Below are 21,509 nucleotides of genomic sequence, written 5' to 3' on the forward strand. Positions count from 1 at the left end.
GATGCATTGTATGTGGCATTCACTGCCTCGTGGGAAAAAATGTGAAGTCCAGCTTCAGATAAAAATAAATAGTTTACCCTAAACTTTACGTCAATACTCCTGAGCTCAGCTTTGAGTTCGTTAGCACCACTAATATAGATATGATTCAGCCCAGTTCGCGTTGCTAACTACCTCTCAAAAATCTCTGCATCGGCTTTCAGTATAATGTTCACCTCAGAACTCACCAGGCCGCGTTCAGGCGAAATCAGAAGATGCAGCAACACCCCTTCTGCGGCCAGAGCTGATGAATATTAGAGGAGTTGAGACGCTCCCACAGACTCATATTGGAATCGGATGATTTGGAGGTGACGCATTTCATAGGACAGTCGATAGTTCAAATACTGAACAATTCCAGCACTGAACCCCGTTCAAATTCAGTGTTTTCCCAAGCACACACACATTGCTGGCTGTCTTGCGAATCATCTGTCAGTTATTGAGATAATCTTATCCACAACATACAATGAAATCATTTATTTGTTTATTTCAATCTGAACATGCACAGTAAGTTATCAGACATGTAGTAGCCGTGTGACAGACAGTACAGTAGCCTATATGCCTCTGAAATGTACTGATATACTATAAGCTTTATTTACTGTACCAATTTCAGGACAAAATGTGTGTTTTTGACACAAACACTAACTGTGGCTGTTTTCTGTGCTACATCTTTCATTTTACATTTATATTTTAGGACATTTAGAAGACGCTTTTGTCCAAAGCCGGTCAGTCAATCTTTCAGTGACAAGCAGCACATATCGTCATGTGTTGGAGGATCGGTGTGTGCCGATGAGCAGCAAATGACATACCTTCGGCCACTTTTCAATCTTGGCATCATTCTAGTACTGCGGCCCCATTATGCACAAATTACAGTCATTGCAAATACAGTGCATCACATCATAGGACCCTGAGATAACAGAGAAAGCACAATCCTATGAGTGAAGGAAGCTGTTTTTAATGCATTTATGTTAATGCAGCTGTTGTGTTCCTGCCTCTCTCTCCATGATGTCAACAGAGGTCAAAGTAACATTTGAATGAATACAAACAAATGTGCCTTATGGCTAACAATATTATTTTTAAAATTAAACATGATTTTTGTAAATGTAATATATTAGCGCTAATTACATGTTTATGACTTGAAATTCAAAGTTTAGGACCTAGGACTTGACTCTGGACTTGAGAGGAAAGACTTGAGACTTACTTGTGACTTGAAAAACAGTGTCTCTGTCCCCTCTGGACAGTTAAAGACAAGCACAGAGATTGAAACCAACAAAGCCAACCAACCAGAGGTGGGAATTGAGCAGTATGATTGAACCCTCTGCTGTTCAAACAGAACTAAACAGTGACGAGGAGTGATACAGTGCATTTCTTCTGATTTCCCTTGTTAGATCTATAAACAAAATTTTATGTTGGTAGCTATTGTCACAGTCCAACAACGGTGAAGCTGCATTTTTAAATTGATATATTGCGAGATTTGTCGTCTCATCCTTAGCAGTCAGTCTTGAAATTGTGGACACACTTCATTCACTTGTGTTGAGGCAAAGTTGTACAGTATGCAGCACATGTGGAGATGAGATGTATGGCAACAAAAACTGTGATAAATAAAATATGTGTCATCAGTGTGGGGAGAGTGATAAAGCATGGTGAACAGACTGTCCAAACAGAAGTAGATTGAATTAATGAGAATAAGAGCCAAGAAAGGGTCATTCCAGGAAGCAGGTAGGATATTTTTTAAAATCTTTTATTGTTTCCTAGCTTTTCTGGCCACGGTGACTAACCGTGCTGCCGAGGCAGGAATGCAAACAGAAATAATAGAAATAGTTGTTGATGCTGCAAAACAGTTTTTGGGTATCACAAGGTTTTCAGGCCCTCTCAGAGCATAGATTGAGAGGAGTTGGTTTATTATATCAAAGAGTGAGTTGAGAGGTGGGGGGAAATATTCTCATTCTCTTGCTTTTCTTTTCTTTTTTCTTGTTAACAGTTGATAAGATCATGTATATTTTCAATCTGGAAGACGACGGTGATGCAACATCTTTTGTGCAAACCCCCTTTAAAAACCACAGAAGAAGAAGCACAATAGGGCTAAACCTAACTTCAATCCAAACAACTGCAGCGAGTTAAAACAGGAATAATTAGCAAGAATAAAGTAAGAAATCACTGGTAACAATTCTGCAGCGGATGATCGACTCAATGACCTTCAGTGAGGTGTCCCCTCTCCCAACATGCTGCAACATTTCTCACATGTTGTTCCAGAGTTAGATAATCACATTCATATCTTATTTGTCTTCTACAGTATTTGTTTTGCTGCATCTTAACACTAATCTACGATGTTAAACTGTCGTGCGTGCGCTGATGGACTTCTTTCTGTTTGTTTGTCGTCTACAATTTAAAACATCCTGATGTAAAACAGAAAAGACGATGACATGTAGTAGTATTAATTATATTGTTGTAGGTTCTTGCTTAAATCCAACATTTGGTGACAAGAGTGTAACTGTTGGGTGATGTATTCACAGGCATGCTGGAGTGGCGATGCTCTCAGGGCTCTGTCAAGGAGGGACTATGTGTGAGTGTCACCACAAAAGTTTAAATAAATGTACAGCCCTGCATACATAGACAGATCTTATAATACCATGACATGTCTTTCATAGTGATGTATATACAAAAAAAAATCCTGAAAAAATACATGTCATTCCTCATTACCAAGAGGGTGCACTTGCACACTGGGGATCAATTGAATCCCTCCAATGAACTTTCAGGATTTTAACTGCACAGACAATAACTTAAGTCTGATTTTACAATACATATATGGAGGTTGAGAAGCTTTAGATTAAGTTACAAGGTGCCATGCTCAGGGTTTTGCTGTGGTTGTAGATGTTATCCACTGCTGCCATGTGACAACATAACTCACTCAGTTGGTTTGGAATCTTAAGTAACTGTGTGGTATTGCAAATATTGATTCCAGCTATTCAGCTGCAATGATTAGCTGTTTTCCTCTGCCTGATGTGAGTTAATAGAATTATTTGGGCATTGTTGGTTATATAATACAAGACTTCACCTTGGGTTCCAAGACTCATACATAAATGTGTCGATATTGATTATAATAGCGTTATATGCACACACAATCGTCTGCCAAAAAAGAAAAAAAAAATGGTATTTCATGATACAGCAGATAACTTCATTCAGCATCCCTGACGTAACACACGTGAAACTCCCCTGTACCTCCGTTACATCATGACCTTCACATGCCCACTGCGTGTATCTGTCCGACTCTGTTCATGATCACAAAAAAGCAAAAAGAAACATAAATGTGTTCAGTTCCGCTACCGAAAACATTTAATGTCGTATATGTATCATATTACCCATACAATACTATATCCATTTCAGAAACAATTCAAAAATATTTTTTTAACTGTTGAAAATCACGCAGGCAGCGAATGTGTCACCCGGTTAGAGGTCCTGCAGCGGTGCATGGTGCAACATGTGTTGGATAATTCCAGAAGAAGCGACGCAGTTGCTTTGCTGTAACAGTCCAAAGACGAGAGGTTTTGCTGAACCAGAGCACTAGCTTCACCTGGGACACACCGTCTTTGAGTCTACAGACACCCGGAGTCTTCACAACTATCTTCTCTTATTAGCTGTTCAGCAGTTCGGAGAGTTTGTTTCGACATTAACCGTCGCAGTCGATTTATTAAATTGTGTTAGCCCGGTAGCCCAGTTGTCAAAATGTTGAGTGTCGCCAGAAACGTTTCAAGGACTCTCCCGACAAGCAGCTGTACGAAAGATGTGTCCTCTTTAATCAAGAAGGTGAGTACAAAACACTACGCTGTAAGTAATCGCTCTTACGATTAAATGGATCAAGTTGTGAGATTTGACAAGAAGCCGACTAGCTTAGCATGCTAATAGTGTTAGCTTGAGGCCAGTTTAATTAACGTTGACTAATAAGATGTTATTTATAGACAGCTATCAAGAGCGTTGTTAACCTGGAATTGTTAACACGAACATGAAGCTGTGTTATGCCAAACAATGCGAATCATTATGTGATTCATTGATGCACCTGGATTCACAATGCAGGGGAGGTGCTAACGTTAGGTGCTCGAGGCTAAGCTAACAGCCAACATTTTACAGTACGTCTCAATTGTCACGCAGTTGGTTAAACTTGGCACTGCATTGTGTTTAAATGCAATCTTCAGTGGTATTTTAATCACTCGATTTAAGTGTTTATAAGATAGACCACCACTGGTAACAATACTGCAGCGGATGATCGAATCAATGACCTTCAGTGAGGTGTCCCCTCTCCCAACATGCTGCAACATTTCTCACATGTTGTTCCAGAGTTAGATAATCACATTCATATCTTATTTGTCTTCTACAGTATTTGTTTTGCTGCATCTTAACACTAATCTACAATGTTAAACTGTCTTGCATGCGCTGATGGACTTCTTTCTGTTTGTTTGTTGTCTACAATTTATAACATCTTGACGTAAAACATAAAAGAAGATGACATGTAGTAGTATTGATTATATTGTTTTAGGTTCTTGCATAAATCCAACATTTGGTGACAAGAGTGTAACTGTTGGGTGATGTATTCACAGGCATGCTGGAGTGGCGATGCTCTCCGGGCTCTGTCAAGGAGGAACTATGCGTGAGTATCACCACAAAAGCTTTGATGGTATAATGTGTCCTGTAAAAATCCAGGTGAAAAAGTGATGACCAGTAGCAAAGGTGTTAAGTAATACATTTAAACCAGTGGAAATACTGGGATAAATCGGAGATCCTATCCCAATTCATAGTTTTCATGCGGCTTCACACCTGAAACACCCCCTTGGACGGCAAATGATAATTTCCCGCTGCCCTCCAGCATAGAAAGCAATGATAAATTCCATTTGGAACCAGTATCGTTTTGCCAAAATGCCAGATAGTTGAACTATCGGGTGTACTAACAGACGGGGAGACAAGCCTGGGATATTTTTCTACCGAATTCCATTAGAAAGAGAAAACCCAGAGAGGAGATTGTGGATTCGTGCCATAAGACTCTGTCCCCTAGAAGGTCAAACAATGGCAGCCGTCCAAATACACACATCTGGCGCGAACGCTTCGTCAAAGTTAAGCGCTAGTCAACCCAAGTATATACTTTTATCAATTAGTGTATATTTAGCCAGAGGTACTTTTACAATGAAGTCTTTCCTGCTCTTCATTTCCTAAACAGGGTCATGATTTAACCATCCAAATCGAAAATACATGTAACTGTTCTCACTTTTATAAACTTTCATCCTGGCAGCAGTATAAAGTGAGGATTCTTCATAAGGTATTTAAACTAAACAATATGAATGTCTATGTATTCAGTGTTGCATTTACAACGCAGGAGAGGCACTAGGTTCTCAGGGCTAAGCTAACAGGCAACATTTTACACTGTCTGAATTGTCACACAGTAAACTTTGTTGGTGGTTTTTGTTTTGGGGTGATGTCCAGGGTACATGTACAATAATAATATAAATACAATAACGTTCAGTGTCAAGTGTTAATTACTAATCACCTTTGCTTTTGCAATGAAGAACTTATTGCGCTTCACCTCCCAAATGACGTCATCATTATCCCATCCAGATCAAAAATGCATATGAATATAAATATGAATACCCGGAAATGTCACTGGAGTCGAGCTCTGGCAGGGACCTGGCGGTTTTTTATGGCTGAAATACTGCAGCGGTAGCTGTATATGGATCGCAAGTGCTCAACACCTGCAGTTTATGTACATATAGTTCCTTTTCTATGGCTGACGGGTGATCTAAACAACTGTGCACAGGAAAATTTACCAGGTTTTGACATGTCTCTAAGGGAAGTCCTCCAGGTTAGAGTGTGGGTCATGTGACTTAAAACCATGAATAGTGACTTTTGATTGTAGTTACTCACATAGGTCCTTAGGATTAGGAAGTAGGAAGGCTGTTTTAAGTAGCATTTTCTGGCATCGGAAACTCTTCTCGGGAATTTTAAATCAAGCTTTGATTGTTGTTAAATTTTAATGTTGTCTTCAATCTAAAAAAACAAAAACAAAGAAAAAACATCGAATTGATATGATCAGGATGGAATTGGTCAGAATCATAACCCTGTCTTGTCTCCCCATCTGTAAGTGCGTCCGATAGCACACCAACTATTTAGCATTTTGGTGAAACAAAACTGGTTCCAAATGGAATTGATTACACATGGGGAAAGCATCATCCAACTTGTCCTTCAGACATACTCAGACTCAAGTATAATTGCATCCAGCAATTGTGCTACTAGTTTAGCTATTTTCTTAACAGCTTGGGTGTTGCCTTCTCAACATTTCAGACAGAATTCATGAACGCATAGCTAAATATCAGTCTGCAGCCTGCTCACACATGTTACTCGTGTTACTGTATTTTCTTAGTGTAGTAAGTACGTATTTCTTTTATCACAACATTATAGAGTCACTAATAGTGAATTGTTGAGCATGGCTGACAAGATGTATTAAAAAATGTTCGTAGAAACTGTGATGTATTATCACATTTTTCTCTATTGTGGTTTATTGTTCAAAATAGTTCTTGCACAGTAGTCAATAATGTTTGTTTGTGTAGAGTATACGAAAATAAAGCAATACTTCATTCTCATTTTAAATTGTTACATTTTTTCGCTTAAAGAGGTAACAAAAAGAACCGTTAAAATCTTAACAAGACCCATCCTTACAGGCGAGATGGCTGGCCAATCAAGCCCAGTAATGCCATGGTCCGCAAACAAGTTACTAGTCCTGCTGGAAAGGAAATCGGCATCCATACAGTAAAATCCAGAAAAAAAAAGTTTTCCATGATATCGTAATTTGTATTAGAGCTGCAACTGTATATTCATGCAAACGCGCTCTTCACACCGGTGTAAAGGTGTAGCTGACACTTTTTATTGATTTTTTTTGGGGGGGGGGGGGGGGGGGGCCCAACACGCTGGTGCTGAACTGCAACCACTTGTGGTGCTCAATTTGGCACTTGGGACATTTAAATCCATTAGATGCAGATTTTTACTGGTAACTGTATCAAATTGCGCTCATAGATGCCAGCCACCAAGAAAACCCTGTTTTGTCTTTAGTTTTTTCATTCATTAAGATCCAACCATTATTCCCTGAGGAATTAACAAAAATAAACACCCTATCACATAATCTTGAAAAACTGAGAGGAAAAAATCCTGGATATGTCCCTTTATCCAGATCCACACCAAAAGTTAATGGGATCTATTCTTAAATGAGACCCATCCTCCAGTGTCATGGTAATCTGTTCAAAAGTGCTCGCGTAAGCCTGCTGACAAACTAGCATTTTCACTTAAGAAAGTGTAACGATCACCTCGGTTGACTTTTAGAACATTCTAGTAAAACTTGTTTGATATGTCGATGATGCTAAATGTGTCATGTGTTGTAGGTCAGAAGCTGTCAAGGGAGCAGTCATTGGAATTGACCTGGGTACAACCAACTCATGTGTGGCAGTCATGGAGGGGAAACAGGCCAAGGTGAGGATGAATGGACACTTAAGCATCTGTCATTGATGGTACAACTATATAGCTCAGCTGATCAACATGCAAGTCTTTGACCTTAACGGTTCAGTATGTTAAATTTGGAAAGTCACACACTGACCATTAAAGGACCAAGGGACCATACTGTTTGATAATCCACCCACACCTTTCTGACAACCGATTGGGACTCTGTCAAGTTGTTGGTTTCACTTGCAGAAATGGTCCGATACAATCACACACACTCTATGCTGTATCTGGTCAGCTGTTGGGACATGTGAAAGGGTGCAGGCATCTCTGTAGCTTTTTTTCAATCTTAACTAGGAGTAGTCAAAATTAACAATTCAGTTTGATTTTTGATTTTCCATTTTATAATAAACAAAAAAGTGCAGCACTAAACACCTAACTGATATTAAAGAGCTAGCTGTGATGAAGGCTGACCGTTGCGGTGCTTCATTTTTCCTATATTACGGCCAAAAAGCTGCACCTGAACACACTGCAAAACCTGCAGCTGGCAGCCCCCAAGCTTGTATATTCTCAGGCAATAGACAAACCTTTTGTTATGATTGAGCAGCATTTTTTATACCAGTCTCGCCAATGTAGCTGCTCCTAATGGAGAATATGCCTCTTAAAAAGTTAGGAATGGCACTGGTGAAGACGGAGAGGGGAGAAAAACAAGGATGAACTGCACTAAAAGAGTGAAATCATGGATACTACAGTGAACGGCTTAAGGGGCTCTCCCTTTCCTGTCCAATTTTTTTTTTTTTGCACCTAAACAGCTGGGTAATGATCTCTCACCAAAGAACATAAATAAATAAAAAATAAATCTCAAAAAAGAGAGAAATACAAGCACGTCTTCTAATCCTTCGGTTGGGAACGCTTTGTGTTGTTGCGTTTATTAAAGGGATATTCTGGTGTAAGTTTAATGCATGGTCTAAATCACCGTGAAACTGAGAGATCAAATTAGCAGATCGCTAATTTACGGAGTTTTATCAACCTCAGAAACGACCGCACGACAACAATACACCAAAAAGCCAAAAATAATGCTCAGAACAGCACCAAACTTCAGCAACAGTACAAATAGGGTCTCAGCACATAGTCCGGGGCATCTAACCTCCGCTAGCTTAGCTGGATTTGTACTGAAAAGCTGACTAAATTCTCTCTTCTGCAGCAGCTTCCTGTTGACGGGAAGTCCCGACGACTCGATTACCGAGTGCAGTAGAGTTCCGCGGCTCATGGATGAAAATGTATGATTATGACTCCATGGAAAAGCAATCAAAGTTCATATGTGTCTTACCTGCCAGTTTATAACAGTTATTATCGAGAGCGGACAGGGAAAAGAACGGAATTGAGCATTTCTAACCGCACTCGGTAATCGTCGCGTCTGGACTTCCCCGACCTGGAAGCTGATGGAGGAGAGTTGAAATCTGTTTTTAGCTTCCCAATAGCTTCCCTAGCTAAGCTAGCGGAGGTTGGATGCCCCGGACTATGTGCTGAGACCCTATTTGTACTGTTGCTGAAGTTTGGTGCTGTTCTGAGCATTATTTGTGGCTTTTTGGTGGTGGTTTATATTTGGATCCATTTACTGCAGTGTATTGTTGTCTTGCGGTCATTTCTGAGGTTGATAAAACTCCGTAAATTAGCGGTCTGCTAACTTGATCTCTCGAGAGGGAGTGTAACACAGTTTCACGGTGATTTAGACCATGGAATAAAGTTACACTGGAATATCCCTTTAAACATACGTGTAATAACCACCCTGTACACTACAAAATGGATACTGCACAGCCCCCTTTTGTGTGTTTTCTTAAATGTGTTTTAAAAATGTTTTGAGATGTGAATCATTTGTATTGCTGAGCTTGTCAAAGGAGAATCTCTAGTTAGGTATTTGTGTTATCTAAATAAATGCCAATAACAAGTAGAAGAGTGAAGTAGATTTTTAATTTTTTTTTGGGGGGGGGGGGCGCGGAATTCCTTGGTGTTTTGTCTCACACATTAAAAGATTGAGGTAGCTTCAATTTAGTGCAATAGTTTTGTTTTAGTGTGTCTTTGGCCAGTCAAGGGATGACGTCCCCAACTGGTGTTTCCTTTGACAACAAGCAGTGACTCTGAATGGGAGCTCAGACCAATTGAGACATACTCCCCAGTTTCACCCTCCTTTATATCTGCTCCCGATTCTGTACAGTCATGGAAGCTCACATGCATAACCACAAAATTTCACTGGGAACATCTCACATCACACCTGAGACTTTTACGCAGGCCAAGAACAAGGACCATAGTTTAAGAGACAACTTGCGAGTAAACGGGGGTTGGTCCATCATTTCGAGTCGATGAGCGGTGAAGTATCTGGAAGCAGCTGAAGAATGTATCTTTATGCCTCAGGTGCTGGAGAATGCAGAGGGGGCCAGGACGACTCCTTCAGTCATCGCCTTCACAGCAGAAGGGGAACGTCTTGTGGGCATGCCCGCTAAACGCCAGTCCGTTACCAACCCTCAGAATACACTGTACGCCACCAAGAGACTGATCGGACGGCGCTTTGATGACCCTGAGGTCCAGAAAGACATGTGGGTGCATCTTTGACCTTGTAATATAAATCATTTTCACTTTTTTCCAAAATTTGATTGTAGATACAAACTACTCAGAACTTTTAAACCAAGATAAATAACTCACTGCGTAAATGTTTAACTGAATTTTGCGCTGCGCTCATCAGACTAACTTGAATTTGTTTCATTAACAGGAAGAACGTCCCCTACAAGATTGTACGCGCATCGAACGGGGATGCTTGGGTGGAGGCTCATGGGAAGATGTATTCACCTAGCCAGGCTGGAGCCTTCGTCCTGATGAAGATGAAGGAGACTGCAGGTATGACTACAACTGCACTGGATAAGTAATGTTGCGTTAGTGTTTGTTTTTGACTTTACATCATCATATGTGAGCAATGGTTTTATTGATGATTTTGTGTGTCTGGCAGAGAACTACCTGGGAACTAAAGTGAAGAACGCTGTGGTCACTGTTCCAGCCTACTTCAACGACTCTCAGAGACAGGTACACACACAAACCCACACAACATGTTTAAGCTTCGTGGTCCAGTGTGTATCCTTTGTATCATTGCTCTGATTGATCCTTCCCCTGAAAGTATCACATGAGAACTGAAACAATCCAACAACAGCTTTAAGATCTTTAATAGAAGATCTATAAAACCTGATCATGGTACCTAATCATACAGCAGCAGAATATTTAAAAGATGAACCTTTGATGCTCTAGTCTCTGTTTTCTGTTGGGACTTGGTATTTTAACTTTATATCAAGTATTCATCTACTGGAGTTTTTTGATCAGATAATTGCTGGCCTTCAGTGGTATAGTCACTCATGTCAAACAACTATTTGAATGTGCCTATTAGAAACAGATTTTTTTCCCTTTGCATTTGCTGCAGTAGAGTGTCAGCTTCAGGTTTTGACATGAACAATCTCATGTTGTGTTGTATGCATGAACAAGTAAATGTGGACAGTTTTGATCCTATTCTCTGCTTTTTTTAATCTATAGTCTGGTGTTCATATGTGGAAGGGGGGCTATGTGACCTGACACTTTTGAGTGGTGGCGAATATCCATCCACATTGACTTCCATTGAGATATGCAACAAGATGCATACCCCTTTTTCTATTTTTATTGTCACTATTATTTACCTTTTTAGAGTGTTAAGTTTTCAACAATCAGTGCGTTTACATGCACAGCTTAGTCGGATTACAGCCATAGTTCGACTATGCTACTCAACCAGACAACTGCAATTATCCGAGTATACATGCCGGTGAGAAAATCGGATTATTGGCCGGAGCATGTCATACCCCGGTACACTAGGTGGCGCTGTACCCATTTCAACTAGTGGTAACAGAGCCACCTCCGGCTGACCTCTTTACGTCACCAGCTGCCTCGGCATTCAAGAAAGATGGCGTATGAGGAGCGAGACGAAGCTACATCTTTGTACATTTAATATATGGTGTACATGATAATTACACAAACTAGGTGCACAATGGTGCTCTCTCTTACGGTGATTTCGGAGGAAAGACGCCGCCGCCGCCGTCCGTCTACTTCCAGCTCACGGCCCCGGGGGAAAAATCTTGCACCTGCGCAGAACACAAAATCCGATCCAATCTGATGGAACGTATACATGCAGGAGTAACGCGACTATCAATCAAATAATCTGGGTGCTTTAATTCGACTATGAGAAATCCGATCCGGTCCGATTTTAGTCTGACTAAGGTGTATACATGCATCTTAAAAATCCCATCATAGTCAGACTAACGCAGTAATTCGAGTGTCATGTAAACGCACTGACTGAACGTCTCTCTTACCTGGTAGACATCAAAATAGGGAGAGGCACTCAAAGTTGGCACTCAATAGCATTTTTATAGTTTTTATCGAGATATATTTCACCCATGCAATGAACCCTTCACAAGATGGAATAATTCTCTAATATTTGATCTACTTGTGACTTCCAGGCTACCAAAGATGCCGGTCAGATCTCTGGTCTGAATGTCCTGCGTGTGATCAATGAGCCAACAGCTGCTGCTCTGGCCTACGGCCTGGACAAGACCCAGGACAAAATGTGAGTAGAGAAGGAAGAACACTACCACTGCTACAGTCAGAAGGATCCGTTCTCACTGAAACAGTAAAACAGACAGCATAATAGGTGGTTCTGCATAAAGAGAAGGTGCTTAACTGTTTTTGGTATGGTGTTCCCAGTATTGCTGTCTATGATCTGGGCGGAGGTACATTTGATATCTCAGTCCTGGAGATCCAGAAGGGAGTGTTTGAAGTGAAGTCCACCAACGGCGACACCTTCCTGGGAGGAGAAGACTTCGACCAGCATCTCCTGAGACACATTGTTAAGGAGTTCAAGAGAGAGGTGAATGATTCAGTCCGTCTTTACAAACACCTCTGACCTATTATCTGGTCTGCAAGAGCAGGATCTTATGACTGTTTTTGTCTTTTCAGTCCGGTGTGGATCTGACCAAAGACAGCATGGCTCTTCAGAGAGTCCGAGAGGCTGCTGAGAAGGCCAAGTGTGAACTGTCCTCCTCGCTGCAGGTACACAGAACATCCTTACCCTGCACATTTCTGACCAGTTCAGATAGAAAATGGGAGGGATGCACGATCATTTATTTATTGTTGTGTCTTTAAACCTTTATTGTTTTTGAGTATTTAAATCAATTGACAGTTCTTATTCAACAGATCGTGTCAAAGCATTTATTTGAAATAGAAAAATGCTCTATGAGTGTGTTATTAAGTATGTTTAATATTTTCCACTGTGTTAAACTACAAAATTAAATGAACATTTGTAGAGTCACAGCTGATTGTTTTGTGGGCAATTGATGTCAGTGATGTCAATTAGATAGTTAGAGCTGCAGAATATTCAGTCATTCACCTTTACCAACTACATCTCAGCATTTTACCCTGAGTTGCACATCAACTAAACTTTTGGAACCTTTTTGAAAATGCAGAAATGTAGACAAATTAATTATCGTTCATTGGTCCCAGGACGCAGGTAATTATAGGTTATCAGTATCAGTTGAAAACATTTATATCACGCAGCCCAACAGAAATTGGAACTATACCTTAAACTCAGCTCCGTCAGCACTAAGTCTGTGTATTCCTCACTGCCACACACATGAGATTACGTTATTGCTTAAGCCCAGGATCCAGCTCTAAGTCAGCTGTCCAGACAGTGTGTGTCTGTCTCAGTGTTACAGTGCTGGTAGAGAAGGTCCTGCCTCGTAGGTCATTGCAGCAGGTTCTGTTTTAGAGTCTGCTGCTGCTGCAGGACTCGGCCCTGTGACAGTGGACTGTCAATACTGATTGCAAGGCAGGCCTAGTACAGCGCCATTCAGACATCTCAACTGTTATATTATTTATTACCTAAACCTCAGCATGGGATGTTTTGTACCTGCTGTAACTGAATATGTTCACATTATGTTTTTCCTCGCTTCAGACTGACATCAACCTCCCCTACCTGACCATGGATGCTTCTGGGCCTAAACATCTCAACATGAAGTTGAGTCGTGCTCAGTTTGAAGGCATCGTGGCTGACTTGATCCGCCGCACCGTGGCCCCGTGTCAAAAAGCCATGCAGGATGCCGAGGTGTCCAAGGGAGACATAGGAGAGGTGCTCCTGGTTGGAGGCATGTCCCGAATGCCCAAGGTACCCCCTGACTACAAGTCCTAACATTGTGTCTTCAGTTAATCTTGAATTATGGGAAGGGGAACAGTAAATCACACGCAGCTACCAAAATGTCAAGGATACCACTGTTTTTATCGCCCATCTGCTGCAGTTCAGTTGGCAAGGTGACATTATTCTGCCAAAAAAGGCAGCATGGTACAGTAATATAACAATTGCATTATGATTAACAATTAGTGGGAGCGATCATTTTTGCATCATAAATGTAATTTTAACTGAAAAGACTTCTCAGGTTCTCTATCAAACTTGCAGATTTTTTTGGTCAGTCATCTCTGCAGATGATCTGTTTGTTTCCTTGCAGCTACTAGCCTAGGTTACAGGGTTTTGTTGCAGTGACAAACAGTCACTACACATCTTCATTTTACCTTGAAGTTAGTTTCCACCTGAAGAGTCATGTAGTGAAGATTATTAATTCTGCTGCCCAAAAGTGGCATAACAAGTATTGTGGATTATGCGTTTTGGGAAGATTTAAACAACATTGTTAGACCATGAGCAATGTCAGAACAGACGGTGCTTTGAAGTGCTTGCATTCAGCTCTGTTAGTCCATTATCAAAGACATCTTTCTTTTTTTTTTTTGCCAGGGTTGGGTTTAATCAAGCACAAATTGTTCACTGTTGACCCTTTTATTGTCAGGGGCGTTTCATATTTACCCCATTGTGTCATTGTTTCTGCTGTAAAGGTTCGACTTGCTGTCTGGCATTGTGTAAATGTTTAATTAGATAATTCCTGTACAAATAATACATTAGGTTTTGTTTTTTTCATCCAGCAATAATCCATCATCAGTTGTGTGATAGTAGTTATACTTTTATGAATTACAAGTAATAACACTCAGTGATTGTTTGTCTCTGTAGGTTCAACAGACGGTTCAGGACCTGTTTGGCCGTGCTCCCAGCAAGTCTGTCAACCCTGATGAGGCCGTTGCCATTGGAGCAGCCATCCAGGGTGGTGTTTTGGCTGGTGATGTCACTGATGTGCTGCTGTTGGATGTGACACCGCTGTCTCTGGGTATTGAAACATTGGGTGGAGTCTTCACCAAACTCATCAACCGGAACACCACAATTCCCACAAAGAAGAGTCAGGTACTTTAACCAGCAGCTTCATATGAGTTATGAATTGACTGGCATAAAGCTGTCCTCATGTGATTGAATCACTCAGGACAGATGTTGATACCAAATGTGAAATAAAGTGTCCTAAAGTTCCTGACTGCTCCCCTTCAGGTGTTCTCTACAGCAGCTGATGGACAGACTCAGGTGGAGATCAAGGTGTGCCAGGGAGAGAGGGAGATGGCATCAGACAACAAGGTGCTGGGTCAGTTCACTCTGGTGGGAATCCCCCCTGCCCCACGTGGTGTTCCTCAGATTGAGGTAACATTTGACATTGACGCTAACGGCATCGTCCACGTCTCCGCCAAGGACAAGGGCACAGGCCGAGAACAGCAGAGTGAGTGTTATTTATTCAGTGGGAGCATTCTGTTCACTTGATTGCTAAACATTCTTTCTTTCTTTTTTGGATATTTAAGCCTTCAGTTAGAATGAATCAATTCTGAATGCTAATGTTTATACATGTTTTTATGACCACCAAGGACTGAACATTTTTTCTACTTGCAGAGTAAGCATCAGTAAATAAGCTTGGCAACAAACTGTTCCAGAAAACTTTTTTTTTTAATACCAAATTGTTTCTTCAAAGATGATGGTTCACCACTGTCCTTCCAGGGTTAAATAATTTGTTGGACAGTTCTTAACCCAATTTTAGTAGTTTCAGCAATCTCCTTAGTTGTTTTCTTTGCTTTATGCCAGCCAGTAATTTTTCCACGACCACAGGATGTGTCTTCAGACATGGTGGTTTAAGAAATAAGAAGCAACTCACTGCATCAGTTAGGGTTAAATAAGTTGTTGCCAGCTGAAACATATTAATCACATATTAAGCAGTAATTATCCAATGGAAGGCTCTCACCCATTTGCTTAGTTAAATCAATGTGGTGATTTCTTATTTTTGCCAGGCAGTGTAAAAGTGTCGAGTGCTAGCATAAAGAGTGTCTCGTCTGTCTGCCCTCTCCTCAGTTGTTATCCAGTCATCAGGAGGCCTCAGTAAAGACGACATCGAAAACATGGTCAAGAATGCTGAGAAGTACGCCGAGGAGGACAGGAGGAGAAAGGTAAGCAACGGGAAACATGAAGTGGGTCAACATCTCAAGTTTCTGTGCTTGTGAAGGTAATTCAGTCCAAGTGAAAGATGGTTAAGATGTAGAAGTGCTATAAAGCCACCCGATGGTGTGTTTAGGGTGTATGTATTACACAGCCACACTCTTGTTCTCCTCTCACCCTCATTGTTGTCATTGTCAGGACCGTGTGGAGGCTGTCAACATGGCCGAGGGCATCGTTCATGACACAGAATCCAAGATGGAGGAGTTCAAGGACCAGCTTCCTGCTGATGAGGTACAGCTTTGTTTTCAGTTTATGCTGTAAATTTGCTGCTTTGAATCATGAAGTGTAAGTCAATTCATTGACATTTCTAATTGCAGTTAGCCTTGCTTAATGGATGAGATTGATTAATTCTTGAGATGAGAGGAAACCTTTTTAAGTAGCAATCTGAAAGTATGGGAGGTAGCAAGATTCTGAAAGTCAGGCACTGAATCCCATCAACATGGTCATTGACATGTAACAACACTGCCTGCAGTATTTGTATTTGATGACACAATTGGAATCCTCCATACTTCTACTGCTCATGACTCACTTTTAGACGTTAATGTTTCCTCTGTGATCTGTCTACCCACAGTGCACCAAACTGAAGGAGGAGATCTCAAAGGTCAGGGATCTTCTGGCCAACAAGGATTCAGAAACAGGAGAGAACATCAAGCAGGCGGCCACCACCCTACAGCAGGCCTCTCTCAAGCTCTTTGAAATGGCATACAAGAAGGTAGGATCATGCATTCAGTGTTCGAAAACGACTGTTAAAATTATCATTAAAGTCAAGTATCTCTGGTCGGGTCATGGTGAGATTTCTCATAGTGTCTGTTTCACACATATTGTTAGAAAATGTAAGACCATGTTTAAAAGTAGTTGTTTCAGATGTATTACCTATCTGTAAAGGATTCATTAGAAATGTCCTAAATGAACATTGTATTTTAATACTTACAATTACCCATTAAATTGCATAGTTCTTTATAACAAACAAAATCTTTAGAAATGCTTGGAAATTTAATTTAAATCAATTAGGGAGCTGAAAAATAAATCTTTGCCAGCTCCAATCTGACATGTGCTCGTACTCAGCTATAGCCTCTTCTTCCTCCCTGCAGATGGCAGCAGAGCGGGAGGGCAGCAGCGGTGGCAGCGGCGGCAGCAGCAGCTCAGGCTCGTCAGAAGGAGAGAAGAAAGAAGGCCAGCAGTAGACCTTTGCACTTGGGTGTCATGTGGTTTCCATGACGACAGAGGACTGCAGTGCTCGGGGGTATAGACTGGGTGGGGAGTGTGGCGGTCGTGCGTTACAAGCTGAATCTTAGTCATTCTCTCTGTAACATACAATTATACTGTGTTTTGGCAGTAAAATACTCGAGAGAGAGAAGTTAAATGTCAATATATGCTCCACCATGTCCAAGGATATCCTGTCTGTAATTTAATTGTCTCAAAACAATGTCATGTTTGTTATTTTTACAAAGCTGTTAATTTCCATAGTGGTAAACGTTTTTTGTTTTGTCTAAAATATCATAGGTTTCATGTTTGTGTATGACTTCCATCAGTTTTAAGTGTTTCTACCAGTTGAGCTGGGTTCAGAAGCTTGCTCACTGTTCAAGCTTTGGTACAGCAGATGGCCCTACTCCGTCTACATAATATATTTCTGTGCAGTGCTCCATCAATTATAGTTATCTTGTTTTAATAGTGCACTCAACAACTTGAAGATGGGAAGTTACTGTAGAAAATATTTAAATATATATATGACTTTTCATGTCAGAAACTTGGCCCCCATCAGTTGTCCTGAATGCACTCTAAAGATTTAAAAAATTAATGCAGAACTGTGATAATGAGGTTTTTTTTTTTTCATTTCACCAGTTTATTATTTCAATGTGTACAAATGTTTTTCTTATGTTCTCCAAGGCCAGGGGACATCACTGTCATATTGGCTGATAGCAGGATGGACAGAATACAAATAGTGTGAGTGTGTGTGTGTGTGAGAATCTGAATGTTCAAGTTGCACAATAGAGAATGAGGCCTTAGTTTACCTCTCATTACATACAGGAGGAAGAGTTGTACAGGATGGTGGAGATTCAGTACAAGCCCAGCCGTGTCATTCCCCAACAGAAGGAATTGAAGTTGCTGCCATAAACTGCTCTGTGTAACTGGATTGTTGCTGGGTGCCTGTGTGATAGTGATCCAAGCAGCCCTGTGTATGAATGAACCAAATTAAAATTGGGGGAGGTGTTATTTAGGGGTGTGTGATTATTATTGGAGTGACAATTGAGGGTCATGAAAACTGTTGCTGTCTTTTCTAATAAAAATCTGATGGATGGAATTAAAATGTGCAGTAGTTTCTCATTCCAAAATGTAAATATACATTCATTTGAACCTGTCCAATGCTTTATTTTATCATGTATAAACTAATTACATCAACTTCAATCATACTGTGTTTTTATCACTACAAATTTAATGACCAATAACCAGACCAAAATAGTCTCAGAAGAAGGGTTCACTTTAAATGTAAACATTTGTAAAATATTTTAATCTGCTTGAATGAGAAAATGGCAGAAAAACGTCTCTGAAATTATGAATGATCAATTAGAAAAATAGACACAATCGATTCCCAATTAAGATGAATTTTCTGTGTTTGAATGGAGTGAATACGTTGGAAAATGTTGAAGGAGTTAAGGGCCAAACTTTCTGACCCGGAAGATATATATTGTGAATGCCTCCCGCATTTAGTAAAAATAAGCAAAAGCAAAATAATCTGAATGGGTTATTAACTTTGTGAGTGCAATAGCAAGTAGGATTCAGAAAAGGGGAAGTATTGCCACATAAATAGAAAATAAATAAAAAGCTCTTAAACAGTCAGTTAAGTCAGTCAGTCTTAAACAAAGCAGAATGTCACCATGCAGCAAACATACATACATACACAGTTTTATTCTGTAAATTATCATATTCCCTTTAGGTAATTTTTGACGTGGTTGTTCTGAGTTCCTCTCAGAAGGGTGTTCCCCAGTCCGGGGGCGTTCATGGATAAATACAAGTATCTTTAAATCTCATGTCCAGACGGATAGCAAAAAGTGCTCCACCTTATTTTTTTTTATTTGACAAAAGCCCGATGGCAACAGGAGGGAGAGGTCCTCTTTCAGTCGTCCAACGCAAAGCCAATGAGGTAGAGATTATGTTTCTACCAACGAGGGATATCTCTGTTAGCACTGCTGAATGATAAAAAGTGCTAATTTGTCACATAAAATTATCAGGTTCTCAGCCAGAATAGTCCCACTACCTCTTCAAAAATTATTTCTGGTATGAGAAAAATCCAGAGTGTAGAAATACTAGAGCTGCAGGCAGACCCTTCCACAGTTTAACCCCTGATCTTCCATAAATGTCGAGTCACATTCTTAAAAGAATAGTGGATGAAGTAAACCTAAGATGAAAACACTTTAAAAAAAATTTAAAAATAAATATATATATATATATATATATATATATATATATAGAGAGAGAGAGAGAGAGAGAGAGAGAGAGAGAGAGAGAGAGAGAGAGAGAGATCTATATATATATAATGTTGACATTAAATCAAAGAGTGTGAAGTCCGGTCAGTTAAAACCCTTTCCATTTTTCCTTTGATACAAATAGTAGTATCATGACCATGTTATAACATTCTTTGCAAAAGCCTGTAATTCATACGATAGACTTCACTGAGAGTGTCTGTATGCACATGAGATTTCTGTGAGTGTGTGCTTGTGTGTGTGAGCACATCAGGTCTAGACACAGTGGCATGAGCTCTGCCTTACTCACAGGTGAGTAACATGGTCTGACACACGCCATTCAGACACACACACACACACCTGGTGGAGCATCGGATGTGTATCCACGAAACACTGGACTGTATTTTTCTTTTCCATGTTTAGCTCAAGGTTTACTCCCACCACCATTTCAAATGATAACCTGAATTAGATCCACAGATGTTTAACCAACATGAATAAGGAATACTGTTGCTCTTCATTTTATAGGGAGTATCAAAATGCCCATAGTAGTTATGTGTATAGAACAGGAACTATTAAAGTGTCACATTAGTTATAAAATTGATACATTCTTGTTAACATGAAGGATTGGCATTTAGTCCTGACCCTGGTTGGATTGCACACACACACACACACTGGGCTGTCCTCCCTCCCGGGCTGACGTGAGAACACACACTGAGCAGGAAGGTTTCTGCTGCAGGTTAACTTCTCTCTCATGACTCACCTTCTTGGGAAATATCCCTGCTGCTGTGACATCATGGCTGCCCACCAATCGCATTCAGATTAGAAGCTGTCATCAGAAAGACAAACCACCAAGGAGGAAGTGTTTCATTTTCAGAGAAACTGCAGGGGAACTACAGTGTGTGCTGTATGACGGTATAGCCACACCAACACTGTCTCTCTTTCTCTCTGGGATTGTGAGACGGTTCGTAAAACAAAACTACTGTCATCCAGTTCTTTATTTGTCCCTTTCATGATACACACTTGGCTTACATGTGAGTGAAATATTGTTCTCCAAAGCAACATTCAGTTGACAAGACATCTTAAAAGAAAGTCACTAAAACTAAAATTAAACAAAAAACAAAGAAATCAGTCCCTTGATGAATATTTATGTGAAACCAATAAATCTGTCCTCAAAATCAAAAATCAATCAAAATAGAACAGAGTGAGCAATCTTTAACTTATGAAATAAGTGATATTATATGCTACGAATGTTCCAATCAGGTTTTTTTAGTCCTTTGATATTTAGTATCGGCCGATAACGAGTCCCGATCTCATACTTAGCTTTAACTAATATTTTCCTGTATAATACAGCTGCATTAGGAAAAAAATACCTGCATCCAAGCTGTTCCTCAATAGGTTTTTTTATGTTGTTGAAACAAAGTATATACTGGCTCTGGCTATGGCTCTTTCTTATTCTGCATATGCTATTGCAACATTGGCCTCCACCTTCCCATCCATGGTCCTGAATTTCAGCTGTCTAAAAGTGAACCCTCTTGTCAGTCACTCTGTCTCTAGCCCCATTCACACTGCTGTTTGCATGCAGGAATCCTGAGCCAAATCTCTCTATCCTCCTCTGTGTGAAAGTTCCAGATGAGGCGAGGGGTGAAATTTCACTCTGAAGGTAGTATCAGGGCCGCATTATTGGCGACCCGAACCAGTGTGAACGGATAAGATGGCGGCGCGGAGCGGGGGCGTATTGATCGTACAGTCTGATAACTGACTCAACTTAATAAAGAGAAATTTCCCACAAAGCAATGTTACATGACCAAACAAAAGTAACACAGTAACTGTGACTGTCTTTGGCAACTTTTATAAGGAAAAAAATACCACAGCTGTACGTGGAGAAGCGTCTGTCCTCCCGCCTGTCCTACCAACACTTTGTCACATTTCTGCCCGAAAAACAGCATCTGTCACCGGCAAAAACCTTTAACTCACAGAGTGTTTGTGATGAAAAAAAATCTCCACGACGGTCAGCCCTCCAGACCGAGACTTCAGTGAACTTTTCCCCAGAAAACAGCCTCAGTCCTCGCAAGTGAGTC

General features: G+C 40.5%; 1 protein-coding gene across 1 annotated transcript; it reads left to right on the plus strand.

Moving 5' to 3' along the window:
* Window positions 1-3,505: 3,505 nt before the first annotated feature.
* Window positions 3,506-18,276, plus strand: hspa9 (heat shock protein 9). Its single transcript, XM_030396535.1, has 16 exons — window positions 3,506-3,837; window positions 4,626-4,675; window positions 7,449-7,536; window positions 9,916-10,097; window positions 10,271-10,395; window positions 10,505-10,578; window positions 12,030-12,136; window positions 12,274-12,436; window positions 12,526-12,618; window positions 13,520-13,729; window positions 14,618-14,845; window positions 14,984-15,206; window positions 15,827-15,921; window positions 16,109-16,201; window positions 16,542-16,682; window positions 17,062-18,276. The coding sequence occupies exons 1-16, from the start codon at window positions 3,757-3,759 to the stop codon at window positions 17,152-17,154; spliced, it is 2,046 nt and encodes a 681-aa protein (XP_030252395.1). The 5' UTR covers window positions 3,506-3,756; the 3' UTR covers window positions 17,155-18,276.
* The last annotated feature ends 3,233 nt before the right edge of the window (window positions 18,277-21,509 follow it).

This window comes from Sparus aurata, chromosome 18 (genome assembly GCF_900880675.1).
Source record: "Sparus aurata chromosome 18, fSpaAur1.1, whole genome shotgun sequence".
NCBI classification, from domain to species: domain Eukaryota; kingdom Metazoa; phylum Chordata; class Actinopteri; order Spariformes; family Sparidae; genus Sparus; species Sparus aurata.

Bases quoted from the DNA above. Each gene is read 5' to 3' on its own strand.
- hspa9 (XM_030396535.1), top strand. From the start codon at position 3,757: ATGTTGAGTGTCGCCAGAAACGTTTCAAGGACTCTCCCGACAAGCAGC. The intron at 3,838-4,625 runs GTGAGTACAAAA...ATGTATTCACAG, and splicing joins TGTCCTCTTTAATCAAGAAG to GCATGCTGGAGTGGCGATGC. The intron at 12,437-12,525 runs GTGAATGATTCA...TTGTCTTTTCAG, and splicing joins TTAAGGAGTTCAAGAGAGAG to TCCGGTGTGGATCTGACCAA.